Source organism: Talaromyces atroroseus, assembly GCF_001907595.1.
Source record: "Talaromyces atroroseus strain IBT 11181 chromosome Unknown scaffold_6, whole genome shotgun sequence".
Taxonomy (NCBI): Eukaryota; Fungi; Ascomycota; class Eurotiomycetes; order Eurotiales; family Trichocomaceae; genus Talaromyces; species Talaromyces atroroseus.
The window spans coordinates 1,412,264-1,436,678 of NW_017971438.1; the positions used below are offsets into that span (position 1 = coordinate 1,412,264).

The 24,415-nt window shown below is 46.8% G+C and overlaps 8 protein-coding genes across 8 annotated transcripts; 4 read left to right on the forward strand and 4 right to left on the reverse strand.

Annotated features, from left to right (window-relative positions):
* Positions 1-297: 297 nt before the first annotated feature.
* On the reverse strand, positions 298-1,639 carry UA08_05402 (hypothetical protein; the record flags this gene model as incomplete). The annotated part of the gene is made up of 3 exons (XM_020267720.1): positions 298-1,184; positions 1,250-1,381; positions 1,435-1,639. 3 exons carry the CDS (start codon positions 1,637-1,639, stop codon positions 298-300), a joined length of 1,224 nt encoding a protein of 407 aa, XP_020119485.1.
* A 968-nt stretch (positions 1,640-2,607) lies between these two features.
* UA08_05403 (hypothetical protein) lies at positions 2,608-6,516 on the forward strand (the record flags this gene model as incomplete). Its single annotated transcript, XM_020267721.1, has 6 exons — positions 2,608-2,718; positions 2,874-2,889; positions 3,264-4,736; positions 4,791-4,969; positions 5,031-6,418; positions 6,468-6,516. The coding sequence occupies 6 exons, from the start codon at positions 2,608-2,610 to the stop codon at positions 6,514-6,516; spliced, it is 3,216 nt and encodes a 1,071-aa protein (XP_020119491.1).
* A 290-nt stretch (positions 6,517-6,806) lies between these two features.
* On the reverse strand, positions 6,807-9,823 carry UA08_05404 (DNA replication licensing factor mcm3; the record flags this gene model as incomplete). The annotated part of the gene is made up of 8 exons (XM_020267722.1): positions 6,807-6,843; positions 6,911-8,910; positions 8,966-9,229; positions 9,284-9,389; positions 9,441-9,487; positions 9,548-9,599; positions 9,665-9,683; positions 9,751-9,823. The coding sequence occupies 8 exons, from the start codon at positions 9,821-9,823 to the stop codon at positions 6,807-6,809; spliced, it is 2,598 nt and encodes an 865-aa protein (XP_020119489.1).
* A 578-nt stretch (positions 9,824-10,401) lies between these two features.
* Positions 10,402-13,701, reverse strand: UA08_05405 (hypothetical protein; the record flags this gene model as incomplete). Its single annotated transcript, XM_020267723.1, has 1 exon — positions 10,402-13,701. One exon carries the CDS (start codon positions 13,699-13,701, stop codon positions 10,402-10,404), a length of 3,300 nt encoding a protein of 1,099 aa, XP_020119629.1.
* A 1,048-nt stretch (positions 13,702-14,749) lies between these two features.
* UA08_05406 (hypothetical protein) lies at positions 14,750-16,670 on the forward strand (the record flags this gene model as incomplete). Its single annotated transcript, XM_020267725.1, has 3 exons — positions 14,750-14,940; positions 15,002-16,132; positions 16,193-16,670. The coding sequence occupies 3 exons, from the start codon at positions 14,750-14,752 to the stop codon at positions 16,668-16,670; spliced, it is 1,800 nt and encodes a 599-aa protein (XP_020119619.1).
* Positions 16,671-17,505: 835 nt separating this feature from the next.
* On the forward strand, positions 17,506-19,266 carry UA08_05407 (Cytochrome P450; the record flags this gene model as incomplete). Its single annotated transcript, XM_020267726.1, has 4 exons — positions 17,506-17,665; positions 17,718-17,868; positions 17,926-19,174; positions 19,231-19,266. The coding sequence occupies 4 exons, from the start codon at positions 17,506-17,508 to the stop codon at positions 19,264-19,266; spliced, it is 1,596 nt and encodes a 531-aa protein (XP_020119398.1).
* A 659-nt stretch (positions 19,267-19,925) lies between these two features.
* UA08_05408 (hypothetical protein) lies at positions 19,926-20,654 on the forward strand (the record flags this gene model as incomplete). Its single annotated transcript, XM_020267727.1, has 2 exons — positions 19,926-20,171; positions 20,262-20,654. The coding sequence occupies 2 exons, from the start codon at positions 19,926-19,928 to the stop codon at positions 20,652-20,654; spliced, it is 639 nt and encodes a 212-aa protein (XP_020119399.1).
* Positions 20,655-20,987: 333 nt separating this feature from the next.
* On the reverse strand, positions 20,988-24,359 carry UA08_05409 (hypothetical protein; the record flags this gene model as incomplete). Its single annotated transcript, XM_020267728.1, has 3 exons — positions 20,988-21,231; positions 21,293-23,787; positions 23,886-24,359. The coding sequence occupies 3 exons, from the start codon at positions 24,357-24,359 to the stop codon at positions 20,988-20,990; spliced, it is 3,213 nt and encodes a 1,070-aa protein (XP_020119396.1).
* Positions 24,360-24,415: the final 56 nt, after the last annotated feature.

The following is a 24,415-nucleotide window of genomic DNA, read 5'->3' on the forward strand; positions in this document are numbered from 1 at the left end:
CTGCAGCTTTGGACTTATTCGAAATATCGGTACACGCAGGAAAAAGGCACGACCTTGGAGAAGGTTGATGTTGACGGAAGCTGACTGACTGGACGGGCCAAAGTGTACACTTGGTTTCTCTGGCGGGCCGCGCAATCCAACGAGTCACGACGGATGTCCATCTACTTCGATTTCTAATAATGTCACCTTCGAGAAGAGTCCTTATAATAATATTAGGATGTTATTTTGACTGTGACAAAAAGATCTAATATCTACATAAGCCCAGGTGATGTTCTACAAGGATACTCCATAGCGAAATCACCACTGTCTCCCACGGTAAAACATGTCCTTGAGTCTGGCAATATAGGACCACATCGTCGACTCGAAGTTGGTCTTGCGAAGATATATCGAGACTAGACCGATCAGTACTGCAAATCCAAGAGAGCCAATTGGCCTGCGATATCGCCACAACAGGGCATATGTTTGCTTCCGGAACTCCTCTCGTCTCAACTGTTTGACCTGGATCAAAAATTGCTCCTCGGCAACTTGGAGGCTACTATGCTCTCCGAGAATCCGGGACGTTCTCAAAACGCTATTTCGTGGAATTTTCCACCAAGCTCGGAATGGCAGAGATTCAGGAGGGTGTTTGTGATATAGTCCTAGGGTAGAGGAAATAAGATTTTCCAGATCGAGAGGCTGTGGCATCTTGGACAGCGTGAAATGCAGCATCTCCGGCTCTTCGATTGGGATTTTCAAGAGTTCGTCTTTTCGACTCAAAATGATAGCTGCAAACAGGTAGATTGCAACAACAGGTTCGTGAGCGAGTAAAAAATCGTACAGACGCACAATATCTTGATACTCTTCAATGTCGTGTGCATATAATGTCAACGCAGCAGCCAAGGCAAAGTAGGGCTGAGTCTCCGATATATGCTTGTGTATCCTTGTATCCGAGGCTTCCAATATAGAAGGGATAAGGTGGAGATGCTTTAATGCGGGTGAGAGTGAGGGAAGCATATAATCTCGTATACGCAATAGCGATACTCGTGCAAAGGCAGGACGGGCAAGTTGAGCGCCCAGGACCAATAACAGTACCTGTGCAATGTCATGGTAGCCCTGAAAATAACAGAGCATAGGATAGCGCCGGAGAGTTTCTGTAATGAGGTCTGACAATTCATGTTTCCGCTTGGAGAGTTCTTCTTCAACGCCTGGCAAGCACCGATTTAGCAATTCTTTCTTTTTTCAGCAACTACGAAGAAGCATGCTAACTAACATTGCGGATAATACACAAAAGAACGGTTAACATCTAGCTTGACCTGTTCCTCGTCCCCGTGTCGGGGTAGACTTTTCCAGTCCGGTTGATGCTGCGTGCGTTCCTCATCATTGTAACCTAGTAGGATGGGCCCTGGATTTTCAAGGCAATGAGCAGCCGTTATTATTAGCAAGGAAAAGACATACAAGCAACTTGACGAAGACCATCCGTCAACAATCCACCTGGAGACACTGCATGCTCCACCAAGGCTTTGATATCGTGTCTCTGGCATGCGCTTTCAATGTCTCTTCGTTTATTGTCGAATTCCTCGGCTGTCTCTTTGGCATCGGCGTAGATAGATTGCTCCAAAGTTCCGCCATGCAGAAGTTCCTTGGACTCTGTTTCATCCATTACTTTTGGGACACGTCTTAAATATCATCCAATATTTTTGTGGTTAATGCAGAGCTGGCAATTCAAGATGTTCCAAGGTGGTGGTGGTTGTTGTCCGGCCGTTCCATCGTTTTGGTAGCCTGGCTACATTAGGAATAGTGTGGATCGTGCTGGGATGATGGATCATGGAATGGATGAGTCAGTGACACGTAGGCGCGAATGTCATTGTTTCAAAGAGTACGTTTGTGCCCTAATGATGGAGGTAGGTATAAATAAACGACAGAAACACAGAGCATAACAGAAAGGTTCAGGATCTTGGATGCCTCGAAGTGCGTTTTGTCAGCTTGTCCATACCGTGTAATATTACATACGCGATACAGCTCTGAAAACGTCCCCACCAGAGCTTCCTTCCTTCCTTCCTTCCCAAAGATCGCAGGCTCAAACAACGCCTCCAGCTGCCTGAGACCAGCGAGACAAATTTGATTACTTCAGACGGCCCATGCTGTCCTTCTGTACAAATACGTGCCAATCAAATGCTGCCAAAGACTGCTTCTATCGCCGTGTGAGCTTTCCGTTCCTTCAGCCAAGAGACTCCAGTCGGCAAAGCAGATTTTGTCAAGTCGACATGCTGCCCTTTCTCGTGCTAGGCCCATGTTGAATCTACTTCATGGGAATGACCCGTGCGAGTTGCTTGGTTGAACGATCTACGACAGCGTTGTATCTCATCTTATGAGTACCGTGGCCTTCAAATGTCGATGTCGCGCTCTACTAGGGACCCAACTGGAGCGCCAGGTGTGGCCGGCAACAATCCAGAATCGCATCAGGGCTCGCACACCACAAACGTTCAAAAGTCCAGGATTGGGCTGTTTTCGCAGACAATAGTTCCAAGTCCCGTAATCCAATTTGTCCTACCGGCACGGCTGCGGAGTATGTTCCAGAATGATGTCGTTTTCATTTATGAAAGATCGTTACTCATACGGGAAATAATCATGGATACTTATCTGGAAGACGTCATGGTGAACTCGGACTTTGATGCCAACATCCTTGCTGCTAAGGCGATCAATGTTTATCATAAGATGCCGCTGGATGTGCAAATGAAAGTAGGAGTTCAAGATACTTTCTTAGAGAGCAATCGACAAGCGGATGTGCGACCGAATCATATTCTGGTACTCACATTAGATTCGAGAGAACTGATATTCCTTTACTATTATTCCGGCTTCCAAGGGAACCATGGACGTTTTGTACATTTTCGCAGAGCTTTGCCATCAGATGTGAGCATATCCGAAAGATTTGGCCGCCATCTAGCAGTTGATCCGAGGTAGTTATTCAATCCTTTTGTCTCCCTCGTCATGCGCTCATCATGCTTTCCTTTCAGGTCTCGTGCTGTTGCTGTTGCTGCTTCTACGGACTTCTTCGGAATTTTTATACTTAGATCCGCAGAGGAACTCCAGTCACAGTTAAAAGAGGGCACATTGGCCCCAATTGCCGAGGCAAGTCGCAATATTATCTTCACTACTACAATGGCCATAAACTGATAAAGTGCGGGAGTAGGAGCGGTTCTTTCAGCTTGAGGGAGACATCTTGTTCATGGATTTTCTGTTTACTACGGAAAAGAATGAAAATAGTATTCTTCTTCTTCTCATAGTAGCTCGAGGTTCTATGACATATTCAGTGCTCTATGAGTGGGAGTTTGCAGAGGGACTACGCCAGGCTCGGCCGAAAATAGTGACAAAGAAAGTCCCTCAATTTTGCAGATTGCCGAATCTCCTGATACCTTTGACCAAATCCACATCTTTCCTGCTTGTGACGCCTTTGTCTATTGTAGCCTGCAAAAATTGTTCAAACGCCGAGTCAAGATTTTTGAGCATTTTAGAATTTGACACAACCCCTCCTTTCATATGGGCGAAATGGGCGCGCCCATATCGACATGCAGCATATGACAAACTTCACGACGATATCTACCTATGCAGGGAGGACGGGGATCTTTCATACGTGCAACTGAGCAATGATTGCCTCCTCGAGGCCTCGGATTCAGTAGGCCAGCTTGACTGCGACGTGGATTGTGCTTTCGATACAATTGACTTCAGTCATCCCGGGCACGGTGGCGATCTTCTTGTTGCAGCGGGTAATACTGGACATGGTGGCTTATTTATACAAATCGCAAGACAAAGTCCAATGTGTGTGCAGAAATTTGTGAACTGGGCGCCGGTATTTGACGCTGTTATAGTACCGCAGCTTCACCCTAAGGCACACCACAGTCAAGATATCACAAAGGATGTGCGCGACGACCTTCATCTATATGTATCCTCGGCATCTTCCAACAACACCGGGGCGGTATACGAATTTCGACATGGTTATGAGGCTCAAATTGGAATGATCGTTCCTCTAGATGATTTTGCTTCGGCACGATCAGTTTGGGCGATACCCGACCTAACCGGGGAAGGGACTTATTTCTTTATCTCTGATCCGGTCTCCTCGGCATTGTTGCATCTTTCACAAGATGGCGAAGAGATTTATGCCGTCGACGATTCCGATTCGCCCCTTGATCTTTCAGCGCAGACTCTAGCAGCGGGATATACGTCTACTGCGATTCTAGTGCAAATTACTCCAAGTTCTGTGCGCTTAACAGTGCTCGGGAAGCCCAGACTGAATTTCGTGTCAGATTTCCAGATAGATCAGACCGTCCTGGTTGCAACAGTCAATGAGGAGCTAGGACTAGTTGCTACCGTTATGAAATTTGACGAGAAAATCGGCCTGCAGGTAGGCAGGATATTGTCAAGTGACGACTCTCTCGGAATTGATTACTTAGGAGAGATGGTCAACGTCGAACACGAACCTATTTCGATCTTGGTTGAGCGAGTGAAAAATATTTCATATGTAATTGTGGGCTCAAGTGACGGCCACCTTGCTTATTACCGAGTGGATCAAGATGGTGTCGTCCTTCTTGGGCGTTATACATTGGAATTGAACGGAGATCATATATCAAAAGCCATAGAGAGTATTGCTGTAGTTGGTTGGATTGATACCAATAAAGCAGCAATGTACTGTGGTCTTCGAAGTGGCCTGCTTGTTTCCATGGACATGGTCTTTGATTCAGAAAACCCAAATGATCCGATTAGTAAGAAAACAACATCAAGACTTTGGCGGGATGATTTGCCTGACGTGAATCTAGGTATCAAGCAGCGGCCCGACAAGAGATTTGGCGATACTGTTGTTAAGCTCTTGAAGAAAGACAACATGATACTAGCCACGTGCGGAGTAGATTTCTGGTGCATCTCGGACGTTAATATCAGCAATGCAAATGCGTCTGATTTTAATCTTCAGCGAATCTGGATAACGGATCAGAACGACGTGAGTATTCAATTTCAAATACCCCGAGAGAAGTACGCCTACGCTCACACAATCAAAATAGCCTGCCTACACTCAGAGAGAAATAGAAGTTTTGACGGTTGTTTCTGCATCACAAATTCCTGGTACAGCCAACTTGGAGGGATCTTTGATTTGTATCAGCGATAACCAACTTCTCATATGTACATTGGACCGTCGAGCGAAAGCAGTGCCACGCAAGGTTGATTTGCCTGGAGCCGCTAATAGGATTCACTATTCTGATTATCTCAAGTGTTTAGTGGTTGCATATGTCGTCACTGAACTGGTGTCTGACCCGGAAACAGGGATCGTGAAACGCTACATGCGCCCACACTTAGACTTTCTGAATCACAATTTGCAACTTCAAGGTCCATTGCAAACTCGAAAGCCAGTTGGGGCGTCTGGGGAACGCATTACCTGTATTCTCGACTGGGTTCCCGAAAGTGGAGGCCAGCGATACCATTTCCTTGTTATTGGCACTGCACGAAGGACGCAAGAGCAGAAAGGCAGAGTCATATTCTTATATTCAAGGCGCAACGCCGAAAATCCTGAAGAAATAGATTGTTCGGTAAAATACATCCACTCCTTCGACGGCCCTGTACGTGCTATTGCTGCGTATGGGGACTCTACTATCATGGCTGCAGCTGGCAACGACATTATCCCAATCGCACCAAAATTACCTAACGGGGGAAAACAATGGGCTGCAGCGGCGCGGTTTAAGCTGACATCCCCAGGCGTTTCTATTACGGTGCGCGATACATTGCTTTACGTCAGTACAGCGAGAGAGTCCCTGGTGATCCTACAAGTTGTTGAGAACAAACTAGAGCTTTATGCTCAGGATGGAGTGAGGCATGAAAGTCTCTCACATCATTATATCGGTGGAGACCTCAATGTGGTGCTTGTGAGCAGCAGGGGTGGCACAATAAGCGCATTTTCACTGGCCAATGTAACGGACACGGACAAAATCATTTCTCCAGCGATCGCCGAAGCCCATCTTCCGGTATCAATGATCCGGCTCAATGCTTGTGACAGTCCATCTCTTCGCTTCTATTCGTCAGCAGCAGTCGTATATGGAACCACAATGGACGGGGCAATATACCGAATTTTGACCCTTAATGAAAAAGAATGGCGTCTGCTTCGCTTCATACAGAACTTATGTAGCAGTGACTCCATAATCTCACCTCTCCTCTCCGCCAGAAAACGACGATGGATATGGGCAGATATCGAGCCGCAAGTGAAAACCCCATCCTCAATGCACGTTAATGGCGACATCCTCTCCCGTCTGGTTCCGCAAGGCACGGATTATCTTCAGCGCATGCTACAAAGTGACACTCAGTTGGAAGCAACAGCTGTGCCTCCTCCGAAAAGTTACATGGAGTTGTTCACTCAGCTGTTCGACGAAGTTTTTGTAGATACTCCAGTGGAAGTAGATCCGTGTGTGCACTTCATGAGTTGGTTACGAAAACTTATACAACTTCAATAGTGAGATCACATCACTTGTCTTTTCAGGTAACGGATTTGTTGACACATAGTCATATATATTAGCTCTCATTTGATTATTAAAACCATCAAGCAGATTCTGATCGTTCCATTATTTGGATGTCGCTGATTATACTGTTAAGCAATGTTCTGCCCTAGGAACGAAGTTACGACTGTGGATATAAACATCGATTCATTGCATTCATGAAAATTGAAAAAGCCTAGCAAAAATGGATATTGAATAATTTAGAAGACACCCGACACCTTCAATTCCATGGATAATTGGAACATTCCCCCGAAGACATTATTAAGAGCAAATGCAAAACACGAAAGCGAGCAAAACTTAGATTCTGTAGACTGTCTCGTCCTCCTCAAGGTACCTGTGAAGTGTCAGTAGTGGCCAGAGAGGCTGGTGTGAAGGTAGAATGTTTGTCAAGGGTAACTTACATTAATTCGTTTCTGTCATTCATCACCTTCAATGCCTGGATAGCTTCCTGCCTCTGGAACACATTTCGCTCACCCAGGCTTGGGTTTGCCCTGACTGCAGTGTTGACAGCACCGATTAGTGCTTCCAAATCCGCACTGTCGTCATTGACGAACACTTGGGACATCAGTGGCCCAAGAGTCTGACGGAAGATGTTCAGCCGCGCGGGCTGAATGGGGGCAGACGAGCTTGCTTGGGAGTCGTCAGTCTGTGAATCAAGGAGCTGTGATGCTGGAAGAGAAGATGCAAAAGATAACTGAGATGCAGTCGCAGTCTGGTCTCGTGTAGGGCCGCTAGATTGTAGCTGTGGGTCTAGAGAACCACCCGCGAAGTCGCTTCTAGCACTGACAGATTCTTCAGCAGTCTGTGTAGACCTTAAACCTGGTCGCCTGCTGGTTTGTTGACTTGTACCAGGGCCGGATGATTCGTCATCCTCATCATCGGAGTCCGACTCGTCGGATTCCTCATCAGAATCAAATGTGGTCACTTTGCGTCGCTTTCTTCTTGCATCTTCCACGACTTCCTTAAACAAAGCAAACCGCAAAATAGCCTCCGCTTCTTTCGCATCCTTCTCTTCCACACGATTTGATAACCGTGCTTTAGCATGAGCAGTGGATAGACGAATAAGTGTCTCAAGTGTACGTGCCGTCATGGGCGATGTCTTCCTCTGGTTGCCTGAGAGATCGTCATTTCGCAGAGCCGTATAAGTGGCAACAATATGATCTGCAGCCCCCTTTGTCAAGACCGGTTTTATTCTGGACTTCGCGTATTGGATGTACTTTTTGATAAATGGCAAACTGAATACCTCGACGTTGCCATTCTTGCTGGTTGCAGACATGCCGGCGTGTAACATGACATTGTATTTTTCAAGGGGCTCCGTGGGTTGGTTGGAATCTTGTGATTCTTCTAGTCCAATACCCAGAGTCTGCGTAGCTCCTTCACGAACTGGTACCCCTTCTTCAGAACCTGGCTGACGGTAACGATGTCGGCGTAGCACGTGTTCTGACACTAGCCTATCACCCTTATCTTCTGGCTCATCGGTAACAATAAACAGCAAATCGAAACGGGAAAGTAGCGAGTCAGGAAGAGCAATATTCTTGTGTGGATCTTTATGGGGATCATATTGGCCATATATTGGGTTTGCAGCCGCAATAACACTGCACCTGGCATTCAAGGACGTATGAATACCTGCTTTCGCAATCGTAACCGTTTGCTGTTCCATCACTTCGTGGATAGCAACGCGATCAACATCACTCATCTTATCGAACTCGTCGATACAGACAACACCCCGATCACCAAGCACCATTGCACCGGCTTCTAGTCTTCGTTCTCCAGTTTCTTTGTCAGATGTTACAGCCGCAGTAAGACCGACACCTGATGATCCTCGACCAGTGGTGGCAATCGCTAGAGGCGCAGTATTCAGGACGAATCGTAACATCTGTGATTTCGCAGTGGAAGGATCGCCAACCATGAGTATATTGATGTCACCCCTGAGATGAGTACCATTGTCCAAGTTCTTCTCGATACCGCCCAGAAGCATAAGCAAAACAGCCTTCTTGATGTATTCATGTCCATAAATAGAAGGGGCCAGTGATTGAGATAACATGTCAAAAATTTTCGTCTTTCTGTTTTTGGCCCATTTATTGATGTTGCGGATGTCAGTATCTGTCAGTGTGGCTTGCGCAATTCCACCACCAGATTTAGAAGAAAGTTGAATAATATTATTTGCGAGAACAACGGTCCGGAAAGTTGATGATCCTGATCCTGCACCTCTATTTCCTAGGGAGCGAAATATTCCCACCAGTTGAATGCGATCTCCTGGCTTAGCACGATCAACTAGATCATCGTCAAGGATAACATCGACCCCACGGGGCAATTGACCAGCGGGTGCTCTCTCAGGCATTTCCTGGATCGAAATGGACTGGTGGTCCATGTAGGTACAGTATCCGAATTCCGTAATGAGCTAAAAGGCCGTCAGCATTGGAAGTCACACAAAAGGGAGCTGATACACTTCATACAGGGTTTTTCTCATCATCTTCTTGCGGATACACATTCAAGTTCGTGACCCCACTGGCTGTCATAGTCTGGTCTCTATACTTTCTGGCGAAAAATTTGTTCTTCTTCTCACTATAGTGCACACTTTGTATCACTTTCGGTCGAACGAGAGAGCATTTGGTGACAATGCCTTCAAGGGATACCATTCGGTTAAGATGAGAGGAACCTAATGTTCGCGGATTGCACGAATTCTCGCCAAAGGCACCCACGAATGCGCAGTAGTAAGCCTAAGATACTTCAGTATAAAAATCCTCCACAAATCAAAGGGTTCTTCTGCCCACCACTTCCTCGGCGGTTTCTCTTGACGGCCGATTTGGGAGAGTCTTCACGACGGCTTTTAGGGCTTTATTGAATGCCTCCGTGTATTCAAACGGTAACATGAGAAGACTAGCTTGGTCTTAGTAACCGGGATTTGTACAGTCAAAGCGGTGGACATACCCGTCTGCAAGTTCTCGGTTGTGTGCTCTTATCTCATCGATGCTAACCTACGGACCATTGGGTCAATCCCACTAGAATCTCTCGTTTCTCGCTGCAATTTTTCTCACCGTCAATCTTCTGAGACCTCGATTTAGCATCAACACAATATCTGCACGGTAACTATTTCACGAAGTCAGCAAATAACGACATCAACCGCAGTAAACTATAATCTGGATTCGAAGTACCTCCGAGCACGAGTATCAGCTGTGACAGATGGCAGAAGTTAGTAACTAGGTACCCATGAGAAAAAGAAGAAACGATCGTTACTCACTGGGGTCTAAAAACTCGGTGGCAGCTCGCACACGATCCTCCGCAGTTTCCTCTGGAAACTGGACTCCATCCATGGCTGGAAAAAATTCCTCTGGTCGAGGAGAAGCAACAATCAATGTTCTCGAAGTAACGTAGACGCAGACAAGTATTTTCCTAGCAGAAATAGCGATTCTTGGTCTCTACTGAAGTTTTGTCGAAGTAACCAAGTCGGAGGGTTAAAGATTGGGTTAGATTAAGCAGTTCTCTTCCGCGCTATCCAAAACGGGCAGAATTGAAACGCGTGACGCGTCAAAAGTCGCGTTGGTCGTGGAACTAAAGCTCCACTCTCCGGGCGTCCAATCAGCTCTTGTCATCAAATCAGAAACACTATTCTGTTTACATCTGGTCTCTTTGGCAAGTAAAATCTAGCGTTTTTATTTACTCCTCTATTTTATTTTGACATAGTATACACTGGACAGAGTGTTTGGACTCTCTGTAAGCCCTTAAAATGAAGATACCGCTAAATGAGAAGGAAATATACAATATACATGAATGCCATCATACCTAGTATGCGATTATGTGCATGGCCACTGGAATGGAATGTCAAAAAACTTTGTAGACTGAAATGAGTAACCGTTTCTGGCCCGTGGTGTCAACCGTCAAGGGGTGGTTCCTATCTTCCATCAAGAGTCTCTTCTTCTTGAACAGGATCAATGCCTAATTCTCGACTTCTCGACCGAAGGAGCGTCTCAATTTCAATATCATGTTCGTCCCGGGGTTCTAGTGTGCCTTCTGTATCTTCAATACGCCCCTCAGGTTCATCGTCGTCTGTGCCTGCGGTTTGCGACAGACCTTGGCTAGGCGCTTGATCAGCTGAAGGAATATCACTTCCAAGCAGGGAAGTTTCCAGCTGAGCTTCATATTCTTCTGGAGGCTGCTCTGACCGCTGCTTTCCACCAACGCCTAGAACTCCGCCTGTCCACACGTATTTTCGACGCCTTAATGGACTTAAATCGCCCTGTTCCACTTGGTTTCTAAGAAGTATGCCTTGGAACTTTTCACGCAAATGGGGCATCAATTCTATTGCCTCCAAAGTTAATGGAGCCACCGAGGAAAGGGTATCCAGCTGCTGTCTTCCCTCGGTAAGACTTCTGTCCCTGAAGTCTTTCAAAGTGGCAGCAAGGAAAATCATCACGTTGTACGTAGGATACATCCACGTGGGATTGACTTTAGACCAGAATCGAACAGCTTTCTTTCCAAGTGTATCTTTGTGTTCGCCTCTTGGACGTTTGTCCAATAGGTCAAGGGTGCCAGGGACCCCTTGGGGTTTAAACTGAACCCCGCGGGCCAACCGACGCCAACCAGGAAAGTAGGGCATGAAGATACGCTCGAATGTGGAGAAGGCCATCAACTGTTCAGATTCTGCGTTCGAGGCAGCAAGTGTTCGGACATAAGTAAGCCAATTTTCAGATGTCATGGCGAATCCACGCTTTTGATAATCCTCCACCAACTCTGGCAGCTTCGACGCTTGGCCCACTTTACCCACACTTCTCATATATAAAGAGAAGTGTCGAGACAAGATGAAACGTTGAGATGAAATAATAGATTCTTCTTCTGGATATGGCAAGTACCCCATGTCATGATCTTCAGGGTTTGATGCCAGGTCTTGGTGTGAAGATGACGCCGACCAACCCTCGAAAGATGACTCAGGCAAGTTATCGGAAGTAGATTCTGATAAACCACGAACAGGCGACCGTGACAGCCTCTCAAAAGCTAGGAGTGTAGGATCCTCAGTGGAGGAATGAAACGAGCTTCCATATTGTGAAATATCATCGGTAGATACTTCCGTCACATTCTCAGGGATTGACAGGGGTGACTCGTCGATTGGTGATTGACTGAGAGGGATGCGCTTTATTATGTTGGCTGCTTTTTGTAACGCCAGTTCCCAGCAATTTTGAACAGTTTCAAACTTGTCGGCATGTGAATACACTTCCATTAACACGGACAGGAAGCGCAAGGACGGAGAAACAGTGCTCTGGTCCGAGGCTATGGCGGAGTCCATATCTTTCGCATACTCTTTGAGTAATTGTTCCGCCCGGAAATGCATTCCTTCCGAGCCATATGCCTTCAAAACAGGTTCATAGAAAACTGAAGGAAAGGCTTCGTGTTTCGGTAAGCTGCTCGTTCCTGGGCGGGGATACTTGTTCGCAAATTGCCGTTGATCAAAATCCAAGACGGCTTGGAAGAGAAGATCCTCAGATAATGACAAACGATAGCCTGGATCTGCAGGGTTATCCGTCTGAGGAGTTCTTACCAAAATGTCCCTTCCAAGAGCACTCCTCATCAAGAGAAGGCGAGCGCTCATGCCGGGATTTCCAAACCTCTCTTCAATTTCCTTGTAAGTGAGATAGATCATGTCCCGGTTGTCTTCTTTCACAAACCCATAAAGCACGAGCGTATAGTGAAATTCCGTGGCTTGGATTCGTCGACCGCGTTGTAGGCCTCTGAGAAGACGTCGGGCTGAATTAGTCCGTCCGACAATCACAAAGCACAGCATTAACGCGGCGTATGTCATTTCGTCAAACTCTATACCCGCCTGCTTCATGCGATTATGGATCCGCGACACAGAGTCAAGATCTGCTCTGAATGCGTGAGACCATAGCAAGACATTCCACATCCGAGTGCGTGATCCAGACAGAGCAAATGCTAAGCACGTTTCTGCTACCCGCTCCGCTTCCTCGAGACGCTGGTTACGACAATAAACTTCAACAACCGTGTCCATTATAGCCGTGGGCATTCTGCCTTGCCTTTTCTCTGCCATTCGACAGAGAGCTATTGTATTCTCAATATCGCCCAACTTGGCACACAAACCCATCATTGTCCCATAAGTGTACCAGTCTGGGTTGATACCCTTCCGGTGCATTCGCCGAAATACCTTGAATGCACCATAGTGATTCCGGGCATTGGCATGTGCTGAGATTAGTGCATTCCAACAACTTCGACTCTGATGTACTTTGTATATATGCGGGATCTTATGGAACTCTCTCTCCGCCGCTGGATAGTCACCCAATCGAGCATGAGCATGAAGGAGCGGTAAAACCCACCTCGGAGTCCTTGGCGTCTTGTGGTCAACTCGAGGATTCTTGCTGGAAGTCCCGTAGAGTTCCACCAACTTGTCAAATGTTTCTTGAGTTTTGGAGACCTCGCCAGATCGAGAAAATGCAGAAAGAGCTGTTTTGTATGCTTCTATAGACGGGTTGCCATGAAAGCATGCAAACTCGTCAAGGAGATATTGGACTCCATGATGCGTCTTTATCGAAGCCAAAGACTCCAATAATTGTTGGAGAAGTTGTTTAGATGGTTTGCAGGTGCTCAAATGCCACCTGAAGTTTCGATAAAGAACCAATGCCATGACTTTGGATGGACGTGTTTCAATCCTGAGCGAAGTTGCAATGGCGTAGATATAATGCTCTTGGTTGAGAAAACCCAAGTTAGATGACCTCTGGGTCAAAGATAGTACAGTCTCGACAGCTATTTCCGACATGATCACGTCCGACGTGAACACGACATCAATGAGACGAGATGAGAGTTCCAGATCGCTCGATGTTGCCGAGAGACCCTCAAGAAACTCCAAGAAAGAAGTGACTGAATTAGCCGGGTCACTGACAGAATCTAAGATTGATGGTAATTGAGAAACCTCGATGTGACCTTGGCTCCAAATATATGAAAGGTCTTGCCATCTTGAACACTGAAATGCAATTTTAAGAGCCAGGAACCATGCGTTTATTTCGACGCCCTGTTCAATGGCTTCATCACAGATGATTTCGACTGCAGATAGGTGGCCCGCATTAAGTAGGGACTTGATTATAATTCCATAATCATCTGTAGTGCGCTTCTTCGCATCGATGTTTCGGAGCAAGGTCAAGACTCTTTTGATATCAACTTGTCTATCAGATTTGGAAAGGTTTGCCATGAGATGAGATCTCTTTTTTGGGGTCTGTTCGCCGTTTTTCCAGAGTTTCCACATACGATCGTAGTCTCGGTGAACTCGGTCTCGCGACACTCCGCTAGAAAACCTCTTGCCCCGGTCCGACGTACGATTTAATATTATAGGTGCATGTGTTCGACTCGAGTTTCGGGTGGCATTGACTCCGGAAATCGTAATTCCGGATTGAGAATAAGAGCCTGACACTTGGGAGTAGGCTCTGGCTAAAGTGGTGACGCCGCGTCTTCTTTGAAAATATCCATTGCCTCTTTTCGGTTTCAATATCCGATCAGAGGCGCTCAGAAGGCAACCGTGGGGGTAAAGGAAGTCGAGGAAGAAGTCATGCGTAGACTGGATGGAATTCTCCAGGTTCCGACTTGGCTGACATTTGTTACCCTCAGATTGAAGTATACACTGCCACAGGTGTATATCGGCTTCACAAATTTGATATTTCCAGAATGCAACGTCTAGAGACTTTTTGCTGCGAAAAAAGCCTTTGTACTTGTGCCAAAGGCCTTGTCCGGCAAAGTCGAGATATCCAGCTGCTCGTTCGAGCATTACTCGATTGGACACGTCGGCACAGGGACCGGTTAGAATTGACGAATATGAGAAACGGAAACAAACATTTCGAGAACTGCTGTTTGAAGCAATTGCCAGTAATGTCAGCCAGAAGTAAAATGCAGCCTATCAGAAGCTACGTGAGCTCACCTATGCGCACTATCTATCAACAAGCTGCGAAGTCACAGCCACCGGTTTTGGCGATATGTTTGCCAAAGAGAAATAAAGTAAGGCTAACAAAGCAAAGGTATCTGTTAAAAATGAGGGAAATCGAGATAGAGGCTGTAGTATTTGCGTGCGATGCGTCAAGAAAGTGCTGGACAAAATAATAAATTTAGCATTTGAGCTCCGGATCAGAAGTTCTCTCCGGCTCCGGCTTTTCATTTGCCCGACACACATCAGGAGGTGCTCGTACTTCCCCGCGACTTTTAGCCGTCGTTTCGAACATCGTCACAACACACATTCTTCGACAAAGAGAATGGACATCACCAATCTCTTTTTCTCACGCCGGGAAGAATCTCTCCTCTCTGGAGATTATAATACTTACCGAGCACAAACCTCCCGGCGCTTGCATACAGTGCGTAAGAAGCTTGGACGCACCACGCCAAAAGGTCGAAAGTACAACACTGAGGCTCCCATAACTTCTGAAGATGTCGCATCCAATCCACAGTACGTCGTATCCTATGAGTTATCAGGTTTCAAGTGATTTCCATGACTAAATATCGTCAAGGTCGGCGCATATCCTTATCCTTAACGCAGAGCGAGCGTGGGCCCAGGCAATGCACATGAAGGCAGTTCACTCAGCCGATCCTTCGGCGAAAGGAGTTATCGGGCCAACGCGACGACATATAATCAGCAGATTGAACAAGGCATCCAAATACGCAGAGCGTCTTGTATCTACTCTACAAGACCAGTCTATCTCTAGTGCATCGGATATCGATCTCTTGGAAGCTCGCGCCTATTTAGCCCTGCTGTTGGGTGGTCTGTATATGGAAAAGCAAAATTGGGATCAATGTCTCCAACAATTTAGTCTGGCCAGAATCATATACACAGCCCTCGGCCAGAAAGAGAGAAGGGAAGCATACCGGGACCTCATATCGGCTACGATCGATCCCTCTCTTCGGTATGCCGCATATCAACTCAAATTATCTCGCAATAAGCCTCTGCCTTCGCTCGCGATTGAATATTTTCCGGGAAATAGTGATGTTCGTGCTGAACTTGAGAAAGTTGATCCAAAATGCTTGATTGAAGATGCCGAGGGGACCACGAGACTGGCGGATGGCGAAGTCGAAAAGCTACCCGAGACGATCACCTGGAGCTCACGCGCCGTCCCTATTGAAGACGCATCTATAGCACAGACACTCGCCGCTGCTACCGCTGCTGAATCCAAACTCGCTTCATTCTTATCGGGACGGACCTCAGCATCTCCCAGAGATAAAGCAGCCGCATACGATAACGTCATTCTCGCTAGTCAAGAGATTGTTGATGCCACAAAGACAGCCATTGACGACCTTGTCAATGAGGGGGTTGACAGGGGAGATCGCAGGATGCAGGCATTACAAGTCATTCGAACTGCTGTCAACTATTCTCTTGTTAGCTGGAGAGTGGGCCGGAATAGAGTATTGAGTGGTGACCATGACGGATTATTGCTTGAGAGCGAACACAAAAGAACGGATGCTCGTCGAAAAGCAAGCCGCCAAGAAAGCAGTGGCAGGGCTATATCGCAACTCCGTGAAAAAGTGGCATTGTATGATTCTATTCTGCAAAGCATAGAGTTTGTCCGCGAATTACCGGGTGTGGCAGGTGATTCGGAATTTGTTCAAGAACTCGAAGTGAAACTTCATTACTTCAGAGCACTACGGTAGGTTCTTATCAGTTATCCGTACCTGGCGTCTTCGGCTACTTATGACTTTGATGATAGGTGTCTTGCCATTGGCCGTTCTCATTCATTGCAGGGAAATGCAAAAAACGCCCTTGCTTTGTTCTCCCGCTCTAGTGACCTAGCCACATCCATTCAAAAAAGCGGGAAAGGTGTTGCGACAAATGGAGGTCCCGCCAAGCTAGATGTTTCTCGTGAAGAGATACAATTCCTTGTCACGGTATCTCAGGGACTGGAAGCAAAATACCGTGGCTTGGTCAGTCTGGACAGATTATCCGAAAAGAAGCAGGATCCGTCACGCGTCCAGTTGCCATTATCAGAGAAAATGGATGAATACGCCGTGGACAGCGTCGACCTAAACAACCTGGTTCCTTTCCCACCGAAAATGCGCTCGATTCCCGTTAAACCACTTTTCTTAGATGTGGCATACAACTACGTCCAGTACCCCCGCGAAAAACCTGATGAAGCCGAGGCCGAAAGCACGGGGACTCGTCGTGGGTGGTTTAGCTTTGGACGTTAGGCAATTTAAGAAGATAGTCACTACGGAAATACAACTAGTAGTCGGTGTAGCCTTCCTGTATTTTCTATTCGCCGAATAATCCTAGCAAAATCAACAAGAAACTGTACTGGAACGACTAGACATACGTTGCATAAACCCAACAAGATGGCGAATCCTCTTCGTTCATTTGGATCTAGGGCTAGCGGCACCATGTGATTGGCATAGCCCTTTGCTGCCGCTCGGGAAGTGCAAGACCGAATCAGCCCATGTCAAGATCTGGACGAATATACTCCTCTTGGGGGCTGATACGCTCTATACGAAGAGAACGCCACATAATTTAGCGAGGTAGACTGTCTAGACATGTTCAAGTCTCAGTGAGACCGAATGGGTTCGTATTTCCATAGAAAAGAGATCTATTTAGCCTTTCCCTCAAAGGCTAAGGCATGGCATTCTCGCGCTGTACATAAATATTCGGCCATTCATACAGCACAGCTAAGCCAAGGTGAAAGCTCCTACACAGGACCCCGTACAACTTCGCATAGTAAATGCCAAACAGTTCATAGTCATACTGATAGAGCCAGCGACCATGCCATAGTATGATATAGACGAATGGTCATTGGTCAATGCAGAATCGACGTAACGCGTAATACACGGCTAGCGCGAATGCTTCCTAGCAACGTGTATTATTCCCGTCATGTTACCCCATCTGATACTGCTCGTCCCACCTCGATCTTGGCGCGGTCTCCTTTTCTGCTCCACTCGTGACTTCCCAAGTCCCTGTCTGTACTTGCGACTTGCTCCAGCACCGATATTTCGTGTCAATTGCTCACCTCGTCTGTAGGGACTCGCAGGAATCATGGTTGAATTCAATGGGAGCTTTGCCTCCCCTCTGGCCGACGCCAGCGTCGTGGCTCAACTCGCCGGGCCCTCCGGCGCATTGTATAATTTTCTCAATGGGTTGACCGTCTGGAGTGGCCTTCTCTACTTGTTCCTCGCAGCCGTTGTCTACGATCAAGGTGCGTGATTCTGTTGCTTTCCCGTACATCCGCACATACTGAACGAATACAGTGAAATACATTTATCTCAAAGGCTCAATCGTCGGCCCGGCAATGAAAATCCCCTTCATGGGGCCCTTCCTTGACTCGATGGACCCGAAGTTTCATGAATATCTTGCCAAATGGAACAGCGGCAGTTTGAGCTGTGTATCGGTATTCCACAAGTGAGTTAACTTCGCTTCGTGCTGTTCGGGATCGTCGTTAACACAGAAGAACTGCAGGTTCGTCGTGATCGCATCAACCCGGGATCTCTCTCGCAAAATCTTCAATTCACCGATGTATGTCAAGCCATGTGTTGTCGACGCCGCTCACAAGCTTCTTGGTGCAACAAACTGGGTATTCCTGGATGGCAAGGCCCACGTTGAATTTCGCAAGGGCCTGAATGTTCTTTTTACACGTCATGCTCTTTCGCTTTACCTACCTGGTCAGGATGAGGTTTACGACAAGTATTTCAAGCATTGGGCAGGTGTCTCTGCCTCCAATGACTTGAAGCCCATTCCATTCATGAGCGAATTCCGAGAGTTCATGACTGCCATCTCATGCAAAACGTTTGTCGGAGACTACATGACTGATGATACTGTCAAGAAAATTGCGGATGACTACTATCTAATCACTGCTGCCCTCGAGCTTGTTAATTTCCCCATTATCATTCCCTTTACCAAAACATGGTATGGAAAAAAGGCTTCCGATATGGTGCTGGAGGAATTCCGCAAATGTGCCGTGAAGAGCAAGGCACATATAGCTGCTGGTGGAGAGGTCACTTGTATCATGGATGGCTGGGTCAAGGCTCAACAAGAATCAGCTAAATATCGCGAAAAACTTGCCAAGGGAATACCCGTGGACGACTCAGAAAAGCCTGCATCGGTTCTTCGTGATTTTACGGACTATGAGATCGCTCAGACTGTGTTCACTTTCCTTTTTGCGTCCCAAGATGCTACTAGCGCCGCGTGCACCTGGCTCTTCCAGTTGATGGCCGATCGACCCGATATCCTCGACAAGGTTCGCGAAGAGAATTACAAACTGCGCAATGGTGATCGTAACGCGCCCCTCACCATGGATCTACTGGAAAACATGACCTACACTCGTGCGGTTGTAAAGGAGACTCTACGCTACCGTCCTCCTGTCATCATGGTCCCTTACATTGCGAAGAAGGATTTCCCTATTACGGAGACATATACTGTACCGAAGGGTTCAATGATCATTCCCTCTGTTTATCCCTCTACTCATGATCCCGAGGCTTACGAGGACCCCGACACTTTTAACCCTGATCGTTGGATTACAGGTACTGCTGAAAGTCAATCCAAAAACTGGCTCGTGTTCGGCACTGGTCCTCACTACTGTCTCGGACAGACATATGCTACTCACAACCTTATGGGTCTGATTGGCAAGGCTAGCATGCATCTCAATTGGGAGCATCACCCTACTCCTCAATCAGAGGAGATCAAAGTTTTTGCCACGATTTTCCCTAAGGTATGTCGTCCTTTCTCTCTCCTATTAATCTACAAAAGCCGTGCTAACATACTTAGGATGATTGCCATCTTGTCTTCACCCCACGTGATTAAAGACTTGATAAATCCGGCCATTGTATAGCAAAATTTCAGCATTTATAGTTTATGCCAATGCAGTCAGAAAGTGCAAGTGAAGACGACAGCGGTTTTTGTAACGACTTGCATGACGGATATTTTTTTTTTCTCCAGAGGAGACGAGGCAGTTCTCAAATATGTTTTTAATTTTTCGATGTTCCTTTTCATCAGCATCTGAACCAGCGTCAGCTACTTGTTCAGAGCTATAGACAGCGTGTCTGGATTCCGTATCTTTTGCTTTTGCTTTTTCTCCTCCTGTCTTGCGTTATCAAGCTCAAACGCTGCCATCCTCCGGCCTTGTACGTACGACTATCAAGCAGTTATTGCTTAATGAGCTCATTTTTCTAAGGAAAAAGCACCCAAAGTAGCTTCTATTTCTCACACTCTATATACAATATTGAACATTTTTTTTATTGAAAAGCGTCAGTCAAGACGAGGCCTGGGGACGGGTACAGGCGTATACGGTAGGCGGTGTGCGATGGAGTTCATAGCCTTGCTTCATAAGCACATCGTCATAGTTAACTCGACTCAACCAGTTCCTTAGAGCAAACATCGATTTGCTGCATGCTGACAGAACTCAAATATAATTTTCAATAATCACAAGTATTCAATTCATAGCCGTTTCTTTTTTCTTTCCAATGTCAACAATTTCGATCAGCGTTGTAGCCCGCCGCGGCGCAAGCTCGGCACTTCGAGCGTCATCGAGAAGCATTACATCGCATGTTCATCATACGCATCGAACATGCAGGAACTTTTTGACAACTACATATCAGCCATGCAAAGTATCAGGCACCCCAGTGAACAACTTCCAATCCTGTCAATATCAGCAACGGCGGAAGTACAGTTCTGAAGACCAGCAATTCAAGCAAGTTGAATTTGAAGATGTACGAGATTTATCGCTCTCCAGTCCTTTGTTCTCCATCTCCACTAAATAAATATGATCTGGCTAAACCTTGGAATGTGTATACGCATAGATCAATGCCACACTCACCTCATCCCGCTCCAATACCATCCTCGTCGACGTCCGCGAACCGGCTGAACTCGCTGCGACAGGGATCATCCCCGGCGCCGTTTCAGTCCCTCTTGCCTCACAACCAGATGCCTATTTCTTATCCCCGGACGAATTCGAGACAAGATTTGGATATCCCAAACCTGGCTTTGAGGCAGTAGCTGAGGGGGCTTCGGAGCCCAGCAAAGCCGGAAAAGATATAATCTTCTATTGCAAGGCTGGTGTGAGGGCAGCCGCGGCTGCGCAATTGGCTGCCCAGGCAGGCTATGATCCGAAGAATATAAAGGTGTATCATGGCAGTTGGTTGGATTGGGCAGATAAGAAAGGGAAGGTGGAAAAATGGCAGGGGGGCGAGTAATTGATGCATCCATGAGCAGAGACTATCTCTTAATTATCACTATGCGGTTCAGATGCATGAGTTATCGTACGATGCAGATGCTTTGGCATATGAAGAAAGACAGTGTCCTGCTCCCTGGTTAACTCGATCAGTGCTTGTTGAGTGAAGATCAGAATTTGTCTATATAGTTCATATACCCAGAAAATACTTTAAAGGATATTCACTCGAACCTTACGAATAACCTCGTTAACATATATCACAAATGCTCTGTTTGAAGTGGAATCATATTATATCATAAGAATCACAATCTACATTTTTAAAACATACAAACCTTTTCATCTGTCTGTTCATGTATCATGGAATATCAAAAAGTGGCTTCATCTTCTTGATCAAGCCCCATTCCTCCATCGTGACATCTGGTCTGTAGAATTCCTTTAGTGTATCGATACTCTTTCGTGAAATCTCAGAGTAAAGCGTATCGCTCTCTTCCAATTGTCGTCCATACATGGGTTGGTTTGCTCCTTCAATCTTAACGGCTACTGATGGTTGGCCGCGCTTACAAACCTGGATTGCTTTGTGCTCGCGTTCAATGGAGGCACTAGAGTGAGATTAGCTATGTACTTTCTTTTTGAGCGTTCTCGTATGGCATTGAAACTTACACTCTTCCCAGTTGAACGATTTCTTTCTGTCCAGCTGCGTTCGTCTTGACAGCTGCGATAGGCGTCAACAATTTCAAGCTGCCTTCAATAACATCCACACCGATGACGATGGGGTCCTTCTTGTTGAACACAGCGACCGTCTTAAGAACGCAAGGAAACACTGCGTGCATCTTGGATTCTTCCTTCCTCTGTTCGCTTAGCTCTGCCATGTGCTTAGTGAAGTCATCAAACAGATGGTAAATGATATCTGCGGTGAAAATCTTGACTCCAACTTCATCTGCGTAGGCCTGAGCTTCTTTGTCAACTTTAACGTCGAAGCAGAGCATGACCGCAAATTCTTTGAGACCTTTCTCTAGCATTGTTCCTGCTAGCATAACGTCGCGTTTGAACACAGGTCCAATAGAGATGTTAGACACGGGGATTTTCGAAACTTTGAGGAACTCAAGTAAGGCTTCAAGAGAACCAAGGGTTGATGCTTGGACAGTAACACCGCGCTGGTCCTTGGATACCTTGCTGAGCAAGTTTTCAAGATCAGACATAACTTCTTCCTCCAAGTCTTCTTCATCATCATCAGGACCGACAACAAGTAGACGGGAACCAGCGATAGCATGTTCCAAGTCGTTAGCAGCAATCTTGACACCAAGAGCGGCCTTGACTTCCTTATTGTGGACATATTGCGATTTCAACCGAAGTTCCTTGAGTGGTGCCGGCGTTAACAGTGCTCGAATATTCGTTGATATAGGTCCGTTCAATCCACAGAGCACTACTCGATCACCTTCTCGGAGAATACCGTTTGACAGAACAACATCAATGGTTGTACCGAGACCCTCAATGACCTTGACCTCAAGGACCGTACATTCAACTTCTGAAAGGTACATGAGAGAGTTTGTCATGCGCTCTTGAGTGAGTGTAGTCAAAAGCTTCAACATATCAGGAATACCTTCACCAGTATGCGCTGACGTAGGCACAAGGGAAACATTGCGAGCCATCGACTTATTCTCATAGAAAAGCTCGGAATTGAATCCTTGCTCCGCAAAAGCGAGCTTGGTTTGTTCAAGACGTGTCCTGAATTCATTAACAACACCTTTGTTTTGCATGGCCAGACTTTCCCGGAAGCCATTGTTATCAATCTTCTTCCATCCGTAGAGACGATCAATCTTGTTCAATGCAACAATAAAAGGTGTACGGCGGTCTCGGAGGAGACGCATCGATTCCAAAGTCTGTGGTTCCAACCCGTGCATAATATCCACCACCAAGATAGCAATGTTACACAAAGATGAACCTCTTGAACGTAGATTTGAGAAAGACTCATGACCAGGTGTATCAATGATGAGCAGACCGGGGATCTTAAATTCAAATGACCCATCCGCGTTAACGACAGCAGTCTTTTGCTTCAGGGCATCAACTGGGAAGTAAGTAGCACCAATCTGCTGAGTAATACCTCCAGCTTCACCCTCTTGAACGTTCGTCTGTCGAATCTTATCGAGAAGTTTGGTCTTTCCCGTATCGACGTGACCCAGAATACAACAAATAGGAGAGCGTAGATTATCTTTTGATCGGGCAGCAAGAGCTTCTTCATGCTGCTTTTTGCGTCGCTCTGCGGCCTCTGCTTTCCTCTGGGCAATGGCTTTCTGAGCGGCAGAGGACTCTTCGTCCTCTTCCTCTGAAGAACTGTCCTCCTCTGACTCATCCTCAGAATCCTCTTCGGCAGCAGCTCCGTTAACCTTGGCAGACTCTTGCTCTTTTGCGACTTGTTTGTTGTCTTGTACTTCCACGTCTGACTCGGCGTCCCAGCTGTCCTTCACATCATCTGCGGCGTCAGCAGCTGCCTCCCAGTCATCCACGTCGCTTTCTTCTTTAGCAGCAGCAGCGCTAGCTTCCGCTTCTGCCAAAGCCTTTGCCTCTTCTTCCTTTCTACGCTTCTCATCTTCAGCTTCACGCTGTGCCTGCGCTCTGGCGGCAGCCGCCTCGAGGTCCACCTCATCCTTCTTCGCGGCCTTCTTCTTGCGGTTCGTCACAACCGTCTTCTTCTTTTCAGATGGCTCGGTTTTCTTTTCATCCAGACCAGCAACATGGCCTACACCGGCAGCCAACATTTGTTTCATGCGCAGCTCATTACGCTCTTTGGCCTCTTTCTGGGCCTTGGTGAGAAGTTTGCCCTCTTTTCTAAGTTGTTCTTTCTTCTCTTTCTCCTTCTCCTTTTTACGTTGGCGCGCTTCTTCTCTCTTCTTCTCTTCTTCTTCAAGTCGGCGCAGGCGCTCAGCCTCTGCAGCTTGCTCCTCGGCTATACGGCGCTCTTCTTCCTCTTGGGCTTTCCTCAGGGCTTCTTGTTGTTTTTGGATAGCAGCCAAGTGTGCAGGTACCTTCTTTTTCTTTCCTGCAGGCTCGGCTTTGGCAGCTGGAGCGGGAGTTGGCTCAGCCTTGGCTTCAGCAGCTGGTTCTGCCTTGGGAGGAGCAGAGGGCGCAGCGGGTCCGGCGGCCTTTTTCTTTGCGGCCTAGAAAGGAAAAAAGAACATAAGATGTTAGAAACGAGTTTCTTTGCACTGTAGATATCGGAGTAAACTTATAACTCCTTGAAAAGGGGATTACTAACCTGCTCCTTCTTCCTCTGCTTCTCACGCTCCTTTTTCTCCTTCTCTTTTTCCTTTTTAGACTTTACTTTGCCACCCTCTTCTGCTTCTTCCTTGGCCTCAATCTTTGGAGCTGCCTGAGCAGGCTTGCCCTTCTTAGGCTTTCCAGAAAAAACATCATCTTCGTCATCGAAAGTGCCTTCCTGGGGTGCTTTGCTGGCAAGATCGACTTCGGCATCACCGTTTGCGTCCACCTGTGTAGGATCTTCACCGTCGACGAAGTCGTTTTGAACCGCCTTGCCCTTTTTAGCCTTCTTTGATCGGTTCTTCTTCAGGGCAGCCAGAAGACCTCCTCCCATCTCGTCGTCGCCGCCGCCGTTGGCTTCGGCATCGCCATTTGCTTCGGCCGGTGCATCGTTCGGAGCAGGAGCAGATTCCCCTAACTCAGCTTCCCAGTCTTCCTCCTGTCTCTTATTTCCCTTCTTCTTAGGCGCCATGGTGGCCTTTAGTATCGACTAATTTACTCAAGAGGACCGAATTCGAAACTGTCTCT